The sequence below is a fragment of the Penicillium crustosum genome (genome assembly GCF_028827405.1).
Source record: "Penicillium crustosum strain IBT 35664 chromosome Unknown utg000004l_segment0_segment0, whole genome shotgun sequence".
NCBI classification, from domain to species: domain Eukaryota; kingdom Fungi; phylum Ascomycota; class Eurotiomycetes; order Eurotiales; family Aspergillaceae; genus Penicillium; species Penicillium crustosum.
The window spans coordinates 272,476-292,519 of NW_026623125.1; the positions used below are offsets into that span (position 1 = coordinate 272,476).

The 20,044-nt window shown below is 49.3% G+C and overlaps 7 protein-coding genes across 7 annotated transcripts; 3 read left to right on the forward strand and 4 right to left on the reverse strand.

Annotated features, from left to right (window-relative positions):
• Window positions 1-610: 610 nt before the first annotated feature.
• N7487_009148 (uncharacterized protein) lies at window positions 611-3,664 on the reverse strand (the record flags this gene model as incomplete). Its single annotated transcript, XM_056876878.1, has 1 exon — window positions 611-3,664. The coding sequence occupies one exon, from the start codon at window positions 3,662-3,664 to the stop codon at window positions 611-613; it is 3,054 nt and encodes a 1,017-aa protein (XP_056725458.1).
• A 1,788-nt stretch (window positions 3,665-5,452) lies between these two features.
• Window positions 5,453-5,706, reverse strand: N7487_009149 (uncharacterized protein; the record flags this gene model as incomplete). Its single annotated transcript, XM_056876879.1, has 2 exons — window positions 5,453-5,547; window positions 5,586-5,706. 2 exons carry the CDS (start codon window positions 5,704-5,706, stop codon window positions 5,453-5,455), a joined length of 216 nt encoding a protein of 71 aa, XP_056725459.1.
• An 837-nt stretch (window positions 5,707-6,543) lies between these two features.
• N7487_009150 (Sm-like protein LSM2) lies at window positions 6,544-7,607 on the forward strand. The gene is made up of 3 exons (XM_056876880.1): window positions 6,544-6,615; window positions 6,682-6,932; window positions 7,063-7,607. Exons 1-3 carry the CDS (start codon window positions 6,602-6,604, stop codon window positions 7,092-7,094), a joined length of 297 nt encoding a protein of 98 aa, XP_056725460.1. The 5' UTR covers window positions 6,544-6,601; the 3' UTR covers window positions 7,095-7,607.
• Window positions 7,608-7,792: 185 nt separating this feature from the next.
• Window positions 7,793-10,385, forward strand: N7487_009151 (DNA cross-link repair protein PSO2; the record flags this gene model as incomplete). Its single annotated transcript, XM_056876881.1, has 3 exons — window positions 7,793-7,916; window positions 7,981-8,726; window positions 8,781-10,385. The coding sequence occupies 3 exons, from the start codon at window positions 7,793-7,795 to the stop codon at window positions 10,383-10,385; spliced, it is 2,475 nt and encodes an 824-aa protein (XP_056725461.1).
• Window positions 10,386-11,447: 1,062 nt separating this feature from the next.
• On the forward strand, window positions 11,448-12,676 carry N7487_009152 (alpha/beta hydrolase; the record flags this gene model as incomplete). Its single annotated transcript, XM_056876882.1, has 2 exons — window positions 11,448-11,773; window positions 11,833-12,676. The coding sequence occupies 2 exons, from the start codon at window positions 11,448-11,450 to the stop codon at window positions 12,674-12,676; spliced, it is 1,170 nt and encodes a 389-aa protein (XP_056725462.1).
• Window positions 12,677-13,189: 513 nt separating this feature from the next.
• Window positions 13,190-18,135, reverse strand: N7487_009153 (uncharacterized protein; the record flags this gene model as incomplete). The annotated part of the gene is made up of 5 exons (XM_056876883.1): window positions 13,190-13,238; window positions 14,230-15,854; window positions 15,898-17,897; window positions 17,950-17,991; window positions 18,057-18,135. The coding sequence occupies 5 exons, from the start codon at window positions 18,133-18,135 to the stop codon at window positions 13,190-13,192; spliced, it is 3,795 nt and encodes a 1,264-aa protein (XP_056725463.1).
• A 318-nt stretch (window positions 18,136-18,453) lies between these two features.
• N7487_009154 (Nucleoside phosphorylase) lies at window positions 18,454-19,557 on the reverse strand (the record flags this gene model as incomplete). Its single annotated transcript, XM_056876884.1, has 1 exon — window positions 18,454-19,557. The coding sequence occupies one exon, from the start codon at window positions 19,555-19,557 to the stop codon at window positions 18,454-18,456; it is 1,104 nt and encodes a 367-aa protein (XP_056725464.1).
• Between the last annotated feature and the right edge of the window lie 487 nt (window positions 19,558-20,044).

The following is a 20,044-nucleotide window of genomic DNA, read 5'->3' on the forward strand; positions in this document are numbered from 1 at the left end:
AGTCGACCCCGAAGACTTTAGGGATCCTCATTTCCATTATCTAGCCGATGGCTTCGATGGCCATCATTTGAATCAGATATTGGGGGTGCTGGCCTAAGGGCCAGTATCAATATCATTGATTTCAGATCCGAGAAGAGATAGGTCAACCGATAGTAGCGAGGGAGGTCAAACGTCGGTATAGTGGGGATAAACGCGGACGAGGTCTTTGGGAACTTGGTTGTCGTGGGGAATCAGGTGGATTTATAGTGAAAGAAAGAAAGAAAGAAAGAAAGAAAGAAAGAAAGAAAGAAAGAAAGAAAGAAAGAAAGAAAGAAAGCAACTCGAGATAAAGTGGAGATTAGTGAGAGAAAATGGAAGATAGAGAAGACCTCGGGAATGTCTAAACCCTGAGAATGTCAATGATGGGGATAGCCCTGGGAGAGACCTTCCTAGGAAGTTGGGGTAGAGTGGTTGAAGGGACGATTTGTTCATGTTTGATATTTGATATTTGATATTGGATGTTTTATATTGAAATTTAGTCAAGTAAAACGTCTCAGACATAAACCATTGATTACATTAATTGCGAGCCACCAGGGCCAAGGCTAAATACATAAATAATAGACCAGTGTCTCTAGATAGACCCAACCTTAGAAAAAGAGACAGAACTCTTCTGCTTTGGCTTCATAGCCCATCCAGAGAGGCAGGTCCAGCCCGCGCCACTCTTCCTCCCCTCATCGAACAACGCACCAAGACCCTCAAGCAACATAGATCGCTCGCGACCCATCTCCACTCGCAATTTCAGTAACCACTGCTCCCACATCCACCCTCCAATCAATCCGGTCATACTAGCAATATCCGCAGTGCTACCAATCGGCCCCTGCACCGCCTCGTAATCTTCAATATGGCTTTGCACACGTGGTGCAGGAGTCTCGCGCAGTGGCTCCTGCTCGACGGGCTCAGTGCCCATCGGGAGGAACATCCACGCGCGCTGCGTGTCGACGAATCCGTTGTTACGGAGACGACCAAGGAAGCTCTTGGATGCTAGTGGGTCGTACCCGCGGTTGCGCAGGTTGAATGCAAACTCCACCGACGTTGCGCTGGCGTACGGCCCGGCCTGCGAGATCTCGGCGTCAAGAACCTGGAACTCGAGGTAGCCGCCTGGCTTGAGGCATCGCATGCATTCCTTCAGAACGAGGTCATACTCGTCGCGGTCCTTGCCTGCAGGACGTTCGGTCTTCAGAAGTGCGTGCAAGGAGCGCGCGGAGATGACATCGAACTGGTTATTGCCGAAGGGCAGCTCCCAGAGGTTGGCTACGGTCACCTGGCGGTGGTTGGGAGGACCCTTGATAGCGCTGTTTACGGTCTGGTCCTTGGAGGCAACAGTGTAGACCTTGACATTTGGGAACTCGTGCGCGGCTTGCCACGCCCAGTCGCAGGAGGAGTGACCACCAAGGTCCAGGATGCGGAGACTGCGCTTGCGTGGTCCCTGCGTGGACTTGGGCTTAGATGGGGCTCGTGCAAGAATGCGCCGGGCAGGACTTGTGAGCAGATTGCCGCCATTGAGAGACCGAAGAGCATCCATGGCCCACATGGGTTGGGACAACTGAGCAAGAACCAGCTGCTCCTTCTCCACCTTGTCGAATTGGGCCTTCTCGGCCAGCTCGGTGGTAATCACCGAGTTGCGGGGTGCCTTGGCGAAAGGACCCCTGTATGCAGGGCGCTCAGGGCGAACAAGCTCATACTTGCCCAGCAAGCAGTTGATGTGAAGGTCGTTCATGGCGAGGCGCATGGATTGCACAGCATCGAATCGCATGTTGCGGTGCATGAAGCCGTCGGTCTTGGTCGACCGTTCCCGAATAGACTGGAAGCCTTGCCAGTAAATTGAATCCTTGCTAGCAAGGACCGGGGGTTGAGGACTAGGGGACTCCGGAACGCCTTCGACGAATCGCACCATCTTCTTGGAAGGATCCTCTGTGGTGTCTTTCACTTCAGCCTCGACCTCATCACATCCCTCGAATGATTCGACAGGCTCAATGTCATTCACGGGATTTGTCTCATTAAGAGCAGAGAGGTAAGATGCTTGGGCAGAGAGCCAGATACTGGTCCGATCGTGGCTTGCAACTGCACGCTCCTGCAACTCTTGATCATAGCACTCATCATACTCATACCCGTTCCCAGAACGGGGGATCTCCTGAACCTGAACTGCGTCAAACGCAGCACTCATGGGGCTATCCTGGTAGATAGACCGACGAGTAGGTGTGTCACAGGGAACTCGAACAGCAGTAAGCGGAGCCTCTTCATCACGAACCGCTGTGACTGGATCCTCGTCAACAGGGCGCTCAGGCCACTCCACTACCTGCTCCACAATCTCTCCTTCATCTCGACGCCAAGGGAGGTTGTAAAACCCCTCTGCAGCCGCCGATGACGGTTGATAATTGGTATTGGGGATTGACCATGTGTGGCGCGCGCGAGGCGCCAAAGAGGCAAAGAAGCCACCAGGAGATGGAATGCTCAGGTCACTGAAGCTGTATCCAGACAGCTCAGATGCGGGGGTGACCCCGTCAGCACTCCTCGGGCGGGTGGGAGGCGCCTGGAGTTGCCACATCTCACCCTTATCCTCCGAGATCTCGGACCACGAGTCGGGTGTCTCATCCAAGTGAATGTGGTGTAGCATTGCCAGTGCCGGGTTAGGCAGAAAGTCACGTTGACCCATAGACTGTGGAGCATCGTATAAGTCATCATATTCGTGAATGGGCTCACTATTCAGATGAAAAGGTGGCGACGGCGAGAGCGGGGGTGAATATGCCTGGGTAGCGGTGGGAATCCGAGGAAAATTTCCCAGCACATGACGCCAATCCTCGTGTGGGTTCTCAATAGTAATGGGCACAGTCTGCATATCTGAATTGGCATCTGCATTGTCTAGGTCGCTTTCACTTCCGTCCAGATCTCGGCGAACATGTATATCATGTGCATCCCAGTTGGTGTCTGGCAGAGATTGGGAGTCTGGTGTAGCCAGTGCACTGATTATTGATTCTTGGTCCGAAGTCATACTACCATCCAGTGAAGGCGGGGCATATGATGCAGGTACAGAACGACTGAGCATCGACAGCGCTGCTGGCGAAACTGGGATCTTGGAGGGGGGCGTCGGTGGCACTGGAGATCCCTTGAGGGACCCATTAATTGACGGCCACAATGTAGAAGCGGGAATCTCAAGTGTCAGAGAGCTCAGAGGACGCTTCCGGCTGCCAGTTGAGGTCACTGAGTTTCGGGTGATTGGTGTAATTAAGCTCGATGGCCGCGTATCGGGGGAAAAGCATGAATCGCTAATTTCGGTCCCATTGTCGTCACTATCATCATCTGTGGCATCATACATGTCGTCGTATTTTCGGAAGTCTTGCATCTGAGACTGCCATTCTGTATCTGAGCATGATGAGGTAGTCCCGGCTGAGAGGGGTGACATTAGGCGAGCGAGCCGGGCGTGTGTTGGTACTGCGAACCCGCTGGTCTGCAACCTCAACTTGGGACTTATAGCTGCCGGTGTCGGTCTGGAAGGGGCTGGGCCTCTGGGACTTGTTTGAGCGAAATGAGATTCGCGTGTATCCTCCATTATAGTATTAAGCACCGTCCCCCGGGCCTGCCGAAGGGGCGGAAATCGTACAGTCGAGATGCGGAGTGTGTCGGTCATCTTGAAGACCTGATCAAACTGTTGGATGTTGGTTTTGCGTGACTCGCTCACGGGAATATCTATGGGTATCTCGACTCGTAGGAAATGGTGACACCGATCAACGGGTCTGTGAAGTGAACGATATAATGCAAGATAACAAGATAACAATAAGAAATAAAAACAGATGCAAGAGCTACCAGAGCTATAGGCACCGAGCATAAGAGAATGAAGTCAACGAAACGAAGAACGCTAGCCTTCGCAGAAGTTGTGGCAGTTGGGAAGGGTTTATAGTCAATTGGGCGCTTTCCACCAGCCACGGGGTATGTGCAGTGACCAGCCGATCTCTCTTCAGAAAGAGTCACTCCGTTACAGAGACTACTGCAGCATTGGGCACAATCCATCCAATAACCCTGGTCTGGAGGGTAGTGGACATTGATATCATTGGCTGTCAGGCAATGGGCGCGTCGCGCTGGACAGGGGGTCACCCGTGAGCACAAAGCCAAGACCATTTTTTGAGCAAGAATCGAGTAAACGAGAACCAAAAATGCGAAAATGAACGAATGAGGTTCGTAGATAGTGTGATGAACCGCCCGGGGGTGGGATGAGAGTGAGATGCAGTGTGAAGAGGCTGATGATTGGTCGAGTGTAGGCGCCGGGCTACTATCTTTAGCCAAATTAGTGACCTTCGGAGGTGGATGGAACATCAATTATGCACCTTTCTAGCACCTAAACAGGCCTAAGTAGGCCTAAACAGGCAGGAAATCAACATAATTAATGTCGTATGATAGAAAAGTCGGTAAGATAAAGTGGCGATCATCGGGCAGAGAAGGGAAAAAAATGAGGGCAAAGAGGGGAAATGGTTGCCAAGTCCAACATAGTTGGTACTCTGTACATATAGTATACTATACTACTGCACGCTAGAGAAGTACAAGGCCTCTTAGCAAGGAATAATAATAGAAATTATGTGCTAATTGACCTCATTGTCACACTTTCCCCTCTCTTCTTAGTATCGGTGACCATGTACTACTGACATCTACCCTCCTTGCTTACACCGATGTGACCCTAAAGGCGCGTAGAGTCCTGGGGTCTAGTTCAACGCATACAAATGGTACAGTCTTGTCCATGTTGGTTTGAACCATTGTCATACACTTTCCCCTCTTACCAGGGTATACTTTCCAAAATTTGGCGCTACTGTAGGAGTTGAGAAGTCATCACTCAACGCCATGGGAACCCAACATCATGATGTGTGCAGATGGCAATTATTAATACATAACTCTAGGAAAATTTCTGTTAAATTATAATTTGGGTACAAAGTACTATTCTCTGAAGTAAAAGACCCCGCCCACAACTAGTCTAGAGTTACACCGGTCTTAGGACATTGCAATATATATCTGGCACTCTATCAGAATCATGCGCATGTAGCTAATGCATGATAGATGGTTTGGGCCACCCTCCGAGATTAGGAGTGACTTTGCATATATTGTGTAAAGTATGTAGGTTCGACAATTACGTTTCAGACTAAGGGCACAATATGCATTGTGCTGAAGCATAAATCATCCGTATAAACCAAGCTGACTTGCGACTACTAGTAAACAGGGATTCCCTACCGACGGATGTTGTAGAACGATGATTATTTCAAGGTTGTGTCAGCTTGTAAGACCGATTTATAACGTCTAGAAGTGTCTCGAAGCAAAACCTGCAAATCCCTCACACTAATTATGCTTTCTTCTATAGTCCAACGAGTCATGGTAAACACATTTTGGCTCCAACATAACCTCGGCACCCAATGTCAAGATCTCAGGCATCATCCTAGGGTTCGTTTGCACTACCAAAATTCTTACTCCAGATGCGCGGGTCATCAATTCCAACGAGGAAATCAGTCTGAGAGCCCCTATGGACGTTATCTTGGTTGGGGATGAAATGGTCCAGATACCCGCCATACTCCTTTCGCATGTCTTATAATCCGTCGCATTTGGATTATTCTGATCCACCTGGAAGTTCTTAGTGTCCTGGGTCAAGTTGATACCAAATACGTAGTCATCAAGCGTGATGCTGATACCCATCTTGTGATGCTTGTCGAAATCAGCCTTACTGCAAAGCCTCAACAAGCCCTTAATGGAACAAGTGTTATCGAACAAGATAAGGCGGATCTCTTTCCATTCTGTTCCTTCCTCAATCCTCCAGTATGCATACACCTCGGGGTTGCCAGTGGGGTTGGACTAAACGATAGTCATGCACATGAAATCATGTAGATTGATTGAAGGCCCTTCGACATGGAATCGGGGCCTCCCATACGCTGTGCTACTGTTTTGGAAGTTGCCAAATATTAATGCTCCGTGCCTGAATCTTGTTGCAAATCTCCCTAGGTTTAGTGCAATGTGAGGCTTTTTACTCCAATTGTTGATATAAAGCGATAGGCATTCGATAGATGGACGGACCCATGGTGCTATTCGTGCGGTCAGATACGCTCAGCCAGCCTGTTTTACGCAAAACATCCAATCAGGGAACATAGTTGCCGCAGTGTGAATATTCAAGTTCATTGTAGGACTAGATGAGCGTAATAGGGCTTAAGGCTTGTTTAACGGGAAAATGAGCTAAAGCATGTTTGAAGGGTGTGTAGCGGATGCAGGTGTGCATAATCTGTTCAACAGTTTCTGATCTATGGTCATCCACACTCGAGCAAATATAGCCAAGAGTTGAGTTCTTCGAAGTCATCGGCTGCTTATATGGGGTTGTGCACGTGACCACCTCCGACGGCTTCTCTTTTGCACCTTGCCTTACCAACTCTCGAGCGCTGTCGACATTCCTGTCTTTAAATCTTGTGATATTCATTAATCCAAACCTTTCATATCCAACCTGCAGTATCGTTGAGCATCGGCAGAATACAAATCACCGCCCTGGTCCAGCGCACGTCTTCTCATCGAAGCACCCCTCCAAGCTTTCTTATCCACCGCAGCCATGCTTTTCTTCAGGTATGCTATGGCGCGAAGCGCAAACTCATTTCACAATGGTAAATACTAATATATGCTTCATTGCAGCTTCTTCAAGACTCTGACCAACCAGACGGTCACCATTGAGCTCAAGAATGACATCCGCATTCGTGGAATCCTGAAATCTGTCGACCAGTACTTAAACATCAAGCTTGACGATATCGAAGTATTGGATCTGGCCAAGTACCCCCACTTGTCTTCAGTGAAGAACATGTTCATCCGAGGCAGTGTGGTTCGTTACGTGATGTTGCCTCGGTCGGAGGTTGACGTGGGGTTGTTGGAGGATGCCACACGGCGAGGTGAGTTGCGCTTCGTTCCCCGAGCTGAGTTCTCGATATCGGTCTATGTTATCGCCTGTCTTAAAGCATTTATGAGGGTTGCGACCGGAATTGCCTTTCGAATCAATGCTAATATAGACTCATCATACAGAGGCTGCCAACCAGGCTGGCAAAGCTCGCTAAACGATCATGGCCTCAATTTTACGACAAATCACGCATCGCGCTCTTCAATACCGTTGTTCCCACCAGGTGGGCACCAGCAAAGAACATGACTATATGGCCAAAAGTATGGGGTTCCAGGTGGCTTCCCAATATTGAGATGACCCAATGGATAGCCGGGGAGACGGGTTCGTGCAACGAAGGATGTTCGAAACTCCCATACCACTCGAGTGCACCCAAGATGCCAAATTGACCTTGGATCGCCACTTCAGGAATCCTGCTGATATGCCGCAAAAGCAATTTCGTCGGAGATTACCCGCCTCTAGCTCACGCTGGCACCTGGACTGCGTTGTTCATGATACCTCGTTAGACATTTTTTTTGCAATAATGAACAGCAACTTTTTTTTTGGTCATTTGACTATATCACAATGCTCTAAACAGACCAAAATCAAAATGTAGTCCCAGTTGGAGCCGAGTAATACCGACCACGTGACCGCGTGTCGCGATCCTGTTTCTTCGCGCCTCTTGACCCAACTATTCCTGGACATTTTCACTGGCGACTGTGCACAAATTATGGACATATTGTACATCTAATCAGACTGTTTCCGTTCCATCCGGCCTAAAACTACCTTGGAATAGCTGCGAACTCTCTTATACCCTCGTCACGGCTCGATTCTCGCACACGGTGCAACGGACTTCAACCCCTCTGTGACCGAGCCACGATGGCCGGATCCTACGCGAAGAAGGGGGTTATACCATCCAAAGGATCTTCTGGGACAAGGCAATCCTCAATAAAGCGCAACTCGAGCATCCTGAGCTTCTTTCAGAAGACCGACACGCCACCGGGTGCCACTTCTCGCCAGGCTCGAATCACCCAATTTGCAACGGCGACCTCACGTTCACCGAGCAGCGGCCGGGGGACCCAGGCTTCCCAAAAGGGGCAGCAGTTCAAGGAATGATCCTGCTGGTGGACTTTTCTTGGAAGATAAAAAGGGACTCGCAAAGATTGAACGAGCGACGGTGACGAGCGAAAGAGAGCGATCGCTGACGCCTGATTTTTGGGGCGACGATGATGAGTTCTTGAAGCCGGATTCCAAACGATACAATGAGAGCGATACAGCGGTCAAGCGTCGGAAATTCGACTCACCGGGCAGTCCGGTCAACGAAACAGAACAACCAGACACCGAATCGAAGACTGAAAAAGTGCCCACACCCGCACCTGCACCCGCAAAGACCCAGAAAAGGAGCGGACCATTCATCGATGAGTCTGACAGCGAGGATGATATGGAAGCATATCGGGAGCTTGATGAAACCACACCCGCCACTAGGGATACGACGAACGGGATATTGCAAATGGATGAAATAGTGGCTACAGAACGCACTTCCGAATCTACACCCCCGCCACTGGTAAGAACCGCCACGAATAATGCCGATAATGATGAATACGCGAATTTTGACGATATAGAAGATGAAGACGAGCTTATAGGGGAAGAGTTTCGAAATCGGCCATGGGAAGGCGAGGAACAAGAGCATCAGATGGACCTTCAGGTAGATCCAGACAAGGACTTAAACGATTGTTCAGGTGTAGAAGATATTGAGGCGGAGGTGAGCACATGTCCTATCTGCCAAATGGTACTGAAGGATCTTAATGAGACGGTAAGTGCTTATTACCCCCTTTCGGTTGTATTGAAATGCTCATTCCCGGCATAGGCAATTGAGATCCATGTCAACGACTGCCTAGATGGTAAAACCAACCCTATACCGGCCACACCTGCTCCTAAGCTCACGGTGAAGCCGGCTTCCAAGCCAGCCACCATCGGCAAAGGGCTGACGCGCGCGGAGCGCGCTGCTATTGCTCGGCCTGCGCAAGGGGATCCCTACTCACAGAAAAAACCCATTGGAGGTTCCGCATTCTCCAAGATGATGGCTGGAAATGCAGAAGATACTGCTTGGGCTACTGCAGCTGCGAACGAGGTGTCTTCCCGTGGCAAACAAGCCTACCAACGGACTTGTCCATTTTACAAAATTCTTCCGGGGTTTTCCATATGCGTCGATGCCTTCCGATACGGAGCCGTCGAAGGGTGTAACGCCTACTTTCTCAGTCACTTTCACAGTGATCACTATATAGGGCTCAGCAAGTCCTGGTGCCATGGGCCCATTTACTGCAGTCGACCAACTGCCAATCTTGTCCGCCAGCAGCTTCGCGTTGATCCCAAGTGGGTAGTTGACCTCGAGTTTGAATCTACCACTGAAGTACCGGAGACGGGAGGGGTGCGGGTCACCATGATACACGCAAATCATTGCCCCGGTAGTTCACTTTTTCTTTTCGAAAAGAGTTCTGGGAATGGACCCAATGCCAATAACCAACGGGTGTTGCATTGTGGTGACTTTCGTGCGTCTCCAGCCCAGGTGCAACATCCACTTCTACGCCCTAATGTGATCAACCCAATCACTGGAAAGCCAAGGCAGCAACATATCGACAAATGTTATCTCGACACCACATACCTGAGCCCAAAATATGGATTCCCCGCCCAAGAGGATGTGATCACAGCGTGCTCGGATCTATGTGTGCGCCTGAACGAAGAAGCTGGCGTCGGATCTGATACGGGGAAGAACGGTGCAGGCGGTTTGATGGGCAAATTTATCTCCGCCGCGACAGGGAGCAACAAATTACAAGACAAAACCTCGAATACCGGAGGCCGACTGCTGGTAGTGATTGGCACTTACAGCATTGGCAAAGAACGGATATGTATGGGGATCGCTCGAGTACTTGGATCAAAAATCTTCGCGACTCCACCGAAACAACGAATTTGTGCCTGCTTGGAAGACCCCGAGCTCTCCGCGATGCTAACCAGCAATCCACACGAAGCGCAAGTACATATGCAAACCCTCTTTGAGATCCGCGCCGATACCCTGGCAGACTACCTTGATGGCCTCAAACCGCACTTCTCCCGAGTCGTCGGTTTTCGCCCGACCGGCTGGACCTATCGCCCACCAGCCGGGCGACTGGTACAAAATCCACCAGTCTCCACTGTGCTACACGGTGAACACTGGAAGTCGCCATTTACCAGCCAAGATCTCACACCGCAGCGCGGCAGCACACGGGAAAGTGCCTGCTTTGGTGTGCCGTACAGCGAGCACAGTTCATTCCGCGAGTTGACCATGTTCTGTTGCGCTTTGCGGATCGGGCGGGTCATCCCGACGGTGAATGTTGGGAGCCAGAAGAGTCGGGACCAGATGAAGGTTTGGATGGATCGGTGGGACGCGGAAAAGAAGAAGAATGGGTTGTTTCCTGTCACTGGCGATCGGTGGTGATCAACGGGTTGCATATACGATATATGGATTATGATGATTCTACCGACTATACAACATATGGCATTGAAATTTACATAGCGCATTGATTTGTATTTAATTTTGGGTTCGCACGGCTGGTGTTCTTCTCGCTCTCGTTCTGATCCTCTTTCTTGCGTTTTTAGTGGTTTCAAGACTCGGTCGAGTACTCCACCTGGGCACTAAAACGAAAGCCTAGGTCCTCGAACCTGGGAACGCTTGTAGATCGTTTCCTTAGATTTCGTTAGATATCGCAACAGTTGGATCTATATTCTCGCTAATGCACCTGCCAGGGGACTGTTTTTTCAATGAACCCCTCCAATTGCCCCTAACAAGGTCAGAATTAGCATGTGGTGTTGCAGGATATACTACCCCGTACTACTCCGTACTATATCCCGACTATTTGTACCTGCAATCCCAATTTTGAATCTCACCACCCAGTTCCGCTGCATCCGAATTATTATCTGTAATCTACTCCGTACTCCGTACAGTATACGTACAATCAACCTGTGTTGATCCAACCTCGGCAGAGATCCGTTATTTGTGTTGGATGTGTTCTCATTTTTAGGGCTCTCGGACCAAGTGGATCAGCAAGATCAGAGATCGTGCACGATAATTCGTTCCTATTTAGATTCGGATCGACAGTATGCAGCAAGAACTGCAAATTTATACCTGTTTCTTCTCTTCAGACGGACGCATCAGATCAAATGTAAACGATGATTGGTGCCGTTAGGGCTACATTATGTCAATTGTCAACAAGATCCTCCAACGTCCAAGACGCTTTCAGGCTCAGGGCTTAGCACCGGAGAACAACCTTTGATGGGCGTGCACTATCGATATATGCGTTAGTCGGGTTCCACTCCAATCGCAGGGCTTTTGACAAATCATTTTGGGGTCGATTTTTTTTCGAAATAGACTTGCGGGATTTTGGATAGGGTATTTTGTCGCGGGTGAAGCTTTCTGGTGGAAATTCTATATAAGGGACGCAACCCCCTTTGCGCTTGTTGGAACTGACTGCCGCCATATCACACACAAAATTCATTCACTATGCGTACTTCAACAATTGGACTTTGGGCTTTAACGGCTGGTGCTGCCGCTGCAAAGACCTGTTATAATGTCACAGTTGAGGTGCCTGTCACGGCTCGCAACGGCGTGTTCGACAACATCAACACACCCCAGACGAACTTTGACGCTACTTCCTTCGTCCTCTCCGCGACCAGACAGGGTGGAAATTTGTCAGAAATAGCCTTATCGGGATATGCCACTGTGTCGGGCCATTACAATATCTCGACTCAATACTGTATGCCGAAGAACGCGGGGAACTCGGCCTACACGCTTCAGATCCTCACACATGGAATGGGCTTTGACAAGTCGTGAGTTTTGAGACTTAATTGGTCTCCATGTACAGGGGGCTAAAATAATAATAATATAGATACTGGGATCTACCATACCACAACTATAACTACTCTTACGTGGATTACGTCTTGTCTCGGGGGTACCACACACTTTCATACGACAGATTGGGCCTGGGCAAATCTTCACATGGCGACGCAAAGAACGAGATCCAGGCATTCCTAGAGATCGAAGCTCTTGCTCAGTTGACCCGCATGGTGCGCAGCGGCAAGTTGGTTAATGTCAAGACTCCCGCCAAGGTCGTCCATGTCGGACATTCATTTGGGTCTGCCCAGACAGTTGCTTTATCTGCCATGTACCCAGAGCTTTCCGATGCACTCGTGCTCACCGGGTATACGGCAAGCGCTGACTACATGCCAATGTTCCTCAGCGGCGCCAACTTCCAACAAGCTCGACTCAACGGCAAGAACTCAGACTACACAGCTGGATACTTGAAGAGTGCGGACATCGGCAGCAATGTATATCTATTCTTCTACCCACCCCACTTCGACACCGGCCTTCTGGAATATGCCGAAGAGAACAAGCAACCGATGACCATTGGTGAACTCCTGACCATCACCGGTCTCCCGGCGCAGAGCAACTTCACCGGACCTGTTTATGTCATTGATGGTGCGAACGACGTACCATTTTGCGGAGGCGATTGTCTGCACACTGGTGGGAAATCAGCTCCTATTCCTGCTGCGGCTAAGGTGATCTTCCCAAAGACCAGTGCTTTTTCTGCCTATGTTCACCCCAACACTGGCCATGCTATTAATCTGCATTATAATGCCACCGGGGCTTTTAAGCAGATTAATAATTTCTTGGGGGCTCACGGCTTGTTGAGCAAGAGTCATCATCATGATCATGCCCGCCATCATCAGTGAAGGATGGGGAAAGTAAGGAGACCCGATTTTTGATTCATGTACATTTATTATACATCTATATTTTGAAAAAATACATAACTATGTACATAAAAACTATGTATTTAATTTCTTCTACCACGTCTTGGCTGTCCTTTTCCGGATATTAAAAGTGAGACTTATTAGTCTTCTTGCCCCACGAAGGGAAACACAGTAACATCAACTCTGTGGGCAGAGTAGACACTTGCTGGAGATCGACTTGGTGATCAGAGTTTTCTCAACGCTCTCACTGGAGCCCAGAGTACATAGCACGTGGTGATGATTTAGATTCCTGGGACTCATGGGGTCAAATTGGGCGTGGCCGCTGCCGCTTCGGGTGAGCCGTTGAGGCGCACCGGGACATATGAGGTCGGCGGCTTCTTAGTGATAGGGATCCCGGGATGTTCAATTAAGCAACTTTCAATGAAATAAAACTTGCCGCGGCTAGGGATGCCTTTTGCTGGGTTGGGTCGTAAAAGTTGCGAAATGGGCAGTCCCTTAGCAGGTGGTCGGATCGCCCGCAAGCTTCACATGGACATTTTGCTCGCTATAGATATATATAGATAAAGTTAGTCACGATCAACTAGGACTGAATTTCTATATAAAATCCGTATACCAGTTTCTCTCGATATATATAGGGTTAAGGGGTGCCCATCTAGAATCGAAGCTCACAAACCAAAGCCCACAATTCTAGAAGCATGGCATAACGGATAAAGCGAAAGAACTTACCATGATTGTAGGTGTTATTGTCGCCCAGGCGAATAAAGAACGAGGATGTAGATGAATAGAGATCAATAAAGATGATCTTTAATAAAGTGGGTTGTGGACCTGTATGTTGAGGTGGGTATGGAAGCAAGGTAGGAGGCTCAAAGCACAAGCACTAGATATTTATAGGCGTCTCTGGGGAGGAATATAACGTGCCGATCGATTTCTCTGCATTGTCACCTGGGCCCACTATATTCGTTAGGTACAACGGCCGCTTACTGCATTTCACTACTACCTTCGCGGTGCAATATAAAAAAGTCTCGGAGAAGGTCAAGCTTTACCGATCTCGTAGAAAAGATACCAACTATCCAGATTTAGCGCCCACGTGTGAATGATCCGCGGATCGGTTGGTCTTCGACGACTCTTGATTTCATTACCTGTTCCTTCATTGGGCATATGATCCCATGGACATCGATATTCCGGGAATTCTAAAGGTTTCATCACAAGAACCTCGGGAGACTATCTAGGGGACAAGTTCACCTGACCTGGCCATCTACATCACATCGATTCCAAGTCATTATCTTATCCCTTGGATATTATACTAGTATATTGTCGAAGCCTGGGTGATCTAATGCCCCCACAAAACCGCTAAAATTCCAACAAGAAGAACACAGAACATCGGAATCAATCCCAAAAGTCCCCTTGGAAGTACATCGATCATTGTGCGTGACGTGACGTGAAAAAAAAGATTGGCCGCCGAATGATTCGATGGCCCCTCCGTGGAAAGCCTATCAAGAACTTTCCTATAAGTCGCTAATTCCAGCTCCGCGAACTGAGGCCCGGCTCCTTGAACCTCAGTTAATTCGAAGGTGACGTGCGCTTGGTTTGGGTGTAATCGACTGTGGAACTCTTCATTCTCCACGCAGTATGAACATAGATCCATATGAGCGCATTCTCTGCAGACAAAGCGAGATTGTTCGATGTTATCATCACAAATGACACAGTAAATTGTGAAGCTAGCGCCCGCGGGAGAACCTCTCTGGCTCAAATGTAGCTGGAGTAAAAACCGAGCATCGTCTAGGTTGTTGACGAAGAGAAGATATCGACCCAGTTGCTGTATAAGTGGCCATAAGAAATCGGGCTGGGTTTGAAGCATTTTTGATAGTTCCATAATGGATTGGCAAACGACACGTGCTTGGATTTCTTTAGGCGTCGTAACAATTGAAGGGTGGTGGGTTCGAATCTGGCGCACCAAGCTTTTGTTTCCAACTGCCCAGTCCAGTATGTTTCTACCATATCCATCTAGAAGAAATGGATCAGTGAAAAATTGGAGGAGATGCGTGGCAAAGTCGATATGACCCAGGCAAATGGCCAGATGAATTGGGGAACGTAGAAGCTTGTCTCGTACATTGATAGACGAGAGGAACACCGGGAAGCGATGAAGAACGGTGAGCATATTCTCCGAGGCTGCGACATGTAGAGGAGTCTGTCCAAGTCGGTCCACAAGTGACGGATTTGCCCCAGCCCGAAGAAGAACTTCTATCCGATCAAGATGCCCACAAAAGACAGCTGCCAAAAGGGCTGATCCGAATTCTCCACCCTGAGCATTAACATCAGCACCAGCATCGAGGATTATCTTTACCATCCCATTGTCTCGCCTGTTTCTACAGGCAGCCTGTAGTGCAGTGCGGTAATCCCCGCCTTGGGCGTTCACATCAGCGCCAGCGCGAAGAAGTATCTGTGCGATCCTACTGGTTTCCTGAAATCGACAGGCACCCTGCAAGGCAAACCCATACCGACCTCCTTGAGCGTTGACATCAGCGCCAGCATCGAGGAGCATCTCAACATTCTCATCATCATGGTTTTTGGCACAAGCGGCTTGCAGAGCAGTACCATAATAGCCACCTTTCGTGTTGACATCGGCACCAGCATCGAGGAGCATCCGCACGCTCTTACAGTTCCCCCGTCCTTGAGAGGCGGCTTGGAGTGCAGTGCCATAAAATCCAGCCTGGATGTTGACATCGGCGCCAGCCTCGAGGAGCATCTGTATAATCTCTTGTCTGCCATTTTCTCTACCCGCAGCTTGTAGGGCAGTCCCGTATCTGCCACCCTGGGCGTTTACATCGGCACCAGCGTCGAGAAGTATCCTTATAATGTGTGAGTCCGCCGCGTTTGCATAGGTTTGGAGAGCAGTCCCATATTCACCACCCTGAGCGTTCACATCGGCACCAGCGCTGAGGAGGAGCCGTACGATCTCCTGATCCGTCATATCCTGGGAGCTGATATAACCGCCAAGCGTTCTGCCGCCTCTGGAGCTCCTAGCACAGGCATTCAGGGCAGGGCCGTGTTGATCATATTGCAAATTGACATCGGCACCAGCGTCGAGGAGCAGCTGTACGATCTCACTGCTGCCCCCCCTCTGCACAAGCAGCTCGCAAGGCAGTACCGTGTTGACCACCTTGGGCGTTGACATCAGCGCCAGCACCGAGGAGTATCTTTACAATCTCACTATTACTCCCCCCTGCACAAGCAGCCTGTAAAGCATTACCATATTCACCACCTTGGGCGTTGACATTGGCACCGGCTCCAATCAGAAGCTCAACAACATTCTGATGCCCCTGGCGGGAAGCATTTTGAAGAGCACTGTGGGCGTCGCCCATTGTATCTTCAAGATGCACACCCTCGCATATGAGCCATTTGACAAAGTCCATGTGCCCGTAACTAGCAGCCACAGTCAATGGAGTCATCTTGAGCTCATTTTCTACCTTGAAGTCGTTTCCTTTGTGCAATAGAATCGTTCCCGCCGAGATGTGGCCGCATCGCGCGGCGAAATGAAAGGCTGTATTTCCAAATTTGTCGGACATCGCACATTCACTATCGTCCAAGGACACGCGCTCCAAGATATCAACGAGATTTGCGGCTGCGGCTATGTGAATCAACCTGGCGCCTGAGGGTGGGCACAATGGGTTAAAAACGTCGAGGGACTGGTATAATTGTACCCAATGAGTCACCACTTTCGACAGAATATATTCTTCGTCAAGCGATCTCAGTCTACGGCAGTGAGCAGCCTTTTCTGCATGGACAAACACGTTGTGGGTGGCATAATCAAGTAATGGATGGTTTCGGATGAGCTCACTCTTCGTCTCGTGGAGCTCCCTTGGAAAGCCCCCACGAAGGAAATGAATCATCAAATAGATAAGACAAGTTCGGTAGAGAACTGCGTGGGATTGGAAGTAAATTTCTTCGTTTTTTCGGGTTGGGCTACTTGTTCCGAGCATATCACTCATCATAGCCAGCCCTTTTGCACGTAAGAATTCATTGACGGACTGGTGCACCACCTGTACGAATTCGTCCGAATCCTTGCTTGAGACAACTTCGGCTAATCCACCCGAAAGCACATTGATTCTTATCTTCATTCGTTTGTCGCTTTCAACAAAACCGTGAATCTTCTCTATGGGCTTTAGAGCGCCTGTTATCTGCGCGTCCCCGGCCACCAAAGCATACCGTATTTCTTTCAAAGCCAGTGGTCGTTCGGCTACGCTTAGCCATTGGAATAGCGAGAAAGATTGCTTCAAGTTGCGCACGTCTATCACTTCTTTCAAAATGTACCTATACACATCTTCTAGGCCGTCTGGGACCTCGTGTAACCAGGAACATATGTCCTCAGACGTCTCGCCTTCGTGTATTCTCCGTCGTGTCAAGGGCATGATAAGACGAACCCATTGGAAAATACCATTAGCTTGCTGGGTTAACCTTTTGATCAGCACCTGTCTCGTGTCTTCGCTAAGGCTGTCTTCGACCTCTATCTGGGCAAGTATATCCCTAATATATGTGGCGATGTCCTTGCCGTTATGGTGTTCAACATGTATCTCTAAGGTTTGGGTACTGCAAATGATAGGATAGTGGCGACATGAGATACAGATTCGGATAGCAGCGTTCTTTCGCTCTGCCCGGTCAAGAAGTTGATGGAAGAATGATGCGATTTGTGGAGCAGAGACATCTCCAGTCTCATCCAGAGCATCGACGAAAATCGTCACACGTTGTCGACTAGAAAGGACGGTGTCTACCAGTAGTTCTTCAAGCATCGTTTGTGGCCAAGTCCAAATACCTTCTTCCCACCCAAACAGTTTGCACCGGTGCTCATAGGCCTCGCGTACCTGAGACCGGATGGTCGCATCGTACAAGAATATTTGATTCAGTAAAGATCGAAACATGCCCAATGGTGTACGTTGCATCTCTGTGCCTCGGGCGGTGAAGAAAAAGTCGAGCTGGATACCCTGGTTGTCTTTCTGTGAACTCCCAAGTTTCTTGTGTAGAAATGACATCAATGTCGATTTTCCGGCACCTGGTTTGCCCTTTATCCACAGTAGACCACGAGGTTCACTCCTCCAAAATTGAAACTTTTCCAGTTCTAAGATCCATTGACAGGTATTCGTATGACATGGCTCGACGTTATCTCTTCGGTTTAGCATATGCGGAAATGCCAGTGATGCGAGTATCTCTAACAAAATAGTCAATGACAATCCTGTTGGTAGACATAGAGCGAGACGAACTGTTATCCACCGTCCGATGTGGGGAATCTGTATTTTGTGGCCCTAAAAGTGGCTCCGAGTTAGCTGAGCCCGGCTAAGCCCTGGGCAAGCCACCTCGACAAACTTACGGGAGAAAACATTGACTGTCCCGTTATTGATCCCAAGCTGAGGCCCCGAGTTTTGGTCACCGAACGATATTGAATCCATGGTTAACATGCACCCTCCGTAGGTGAAGACACCAGGTGCGAGAAAGCGGGGGTCCTTCGAGGTTCAATTCGACAATCAGGTGATTTTCGGCCCCCTGAAATGGGGTTGTCTTTTACGCAACCTGGGCACCTGGGCAGCTTGGGAGGTCCTGCATCTCGTGCCTCAGGCATCAGGTCCTGTTGGATGTACAAATCTTAGTAGCTGAGCATTTATGTAGTCAACATCAACCATAGAGTTTGTACCGAATCTACAAGTTTGGGAAATATAACTACTAGAGACACTATCAATTGAGGAAGATAGAAGCTCCCTCAGAGACCCTCACCAATAGCCCGGAGGCGGTGCCCCATGTGTGATGGTACCGTTGTTCTGACCAACTTGGATGCCCGAGTTGTAGTCCCCAAGTGTAATACTCGTATTGTGATAGGTCCTAGCAGGCTCCAGCACCATAGCGACCTTTTTCTCTCGCGCGACCTGAACTGGGGGAAGCCGATTCAGTAAGTCCTTGGCGTACGCCGCAGCCACCATGGCTGCGAAGCCCTGCCATTCTTTACTTTTGTGTGAATCAGAGTAATCACAGATCCCTCGTATCACAAGACAAGGGAAATGTTTGACCAATCCGGCTGCCTCCATCTCAAAGCATAGGACATCGTTTTGTTGGGCAAATCGGTCTCTGATTTCAGCATCCTTCATGAGTGAATTGGCGGATGCGATTAGACCGTAGTGGATCTTGGTGTTATCTTCATCTTCGTGACGTTCATTTCTGATAACTAACACGGATTTGTCATCGCCGCAAACAGTAAGACAAGGCGCCTTGGACCCAGGCAGATGGACAACATCACTCTTGTAAAGTCGATCCGTCGACATTTCCGGCCGTCCATAATCCCTTCTGAGTCGCGGATTGTTGTCGAGTACACTCATAACCGCCTCTTCAATCTTATGACCACGGATTGTGTAATGCTTGTCGAGTCCTTGTACCGCGGCAAGTAGCGATCTGGGCGGCGGACTGAGGAAACCAGTTGGCTGGAAGCTTTGGCCTTGGATTGTCTTCCCGAAGTCATACTGTAGCACGCCACCTTCACGGTTGCCAGGAACGCCAACAACGATATCACCGAGCCGAATGTCGTTCCAAGCACTTGGTGCACCACCGCCGATCCCAACCATGAGCGCAATACGGACATTGGTGAAGCTACGGATCATATCCTTGATGACACCAGTCGCCGAGGATTCGCCATACTCTCCCTTAGGAAGAGCGGAGATGACCACATTATGCTCCCCAATTTTGCCAAAGGTATAATCATTGTAGTCGTCAGCTGGAACATCGGCAGGGCGATCGTGCGTTTCGTCCAGAAACACATCTGCGGCAACGTATTCGGCCTTGATGGCTGAGATCCAGCCTACACTGTAGTCCTTCGTGCTCGACATTGGATGTGTAATTTGAGCTTCCACAGGTTGGAATCAGACATTCAAAGAAAATGAGATGGCGATTTTGGCCCCCCATCGACGAAGCGCCCTGTTTATCCCATAGCGTGTATATCTCAGTCACCTGATAGTGAGGCTGAACACTGACCCCTCATTTCGACGATCCTAACCTAGTTGGGGTTTCTGGGCGCATCAGGGTGGTTTGTCGAGGTCTGGAATCACTGACTTGGAATGTTTTCTCAACCGGTCTTGGAGTACTTTTCTTTCTACTCAGTCCACTTTCAACATCTTGGACAAGGCCTCAAATTGGGAAATTCACCACGACGGTGCGAATACGCTGAACACCAAAATCGGCCTTTTCTTTGTGAGCCAAAAGGGCTGATATTTCACCGTATTTTTGATTTGCCATCCACTCATTGGTAGTTGAGCAAGCCGGTTGTATATGTCTTGCGTCAATGTTCCATCTTTCTTCAATTGGGAAGTGAATTGT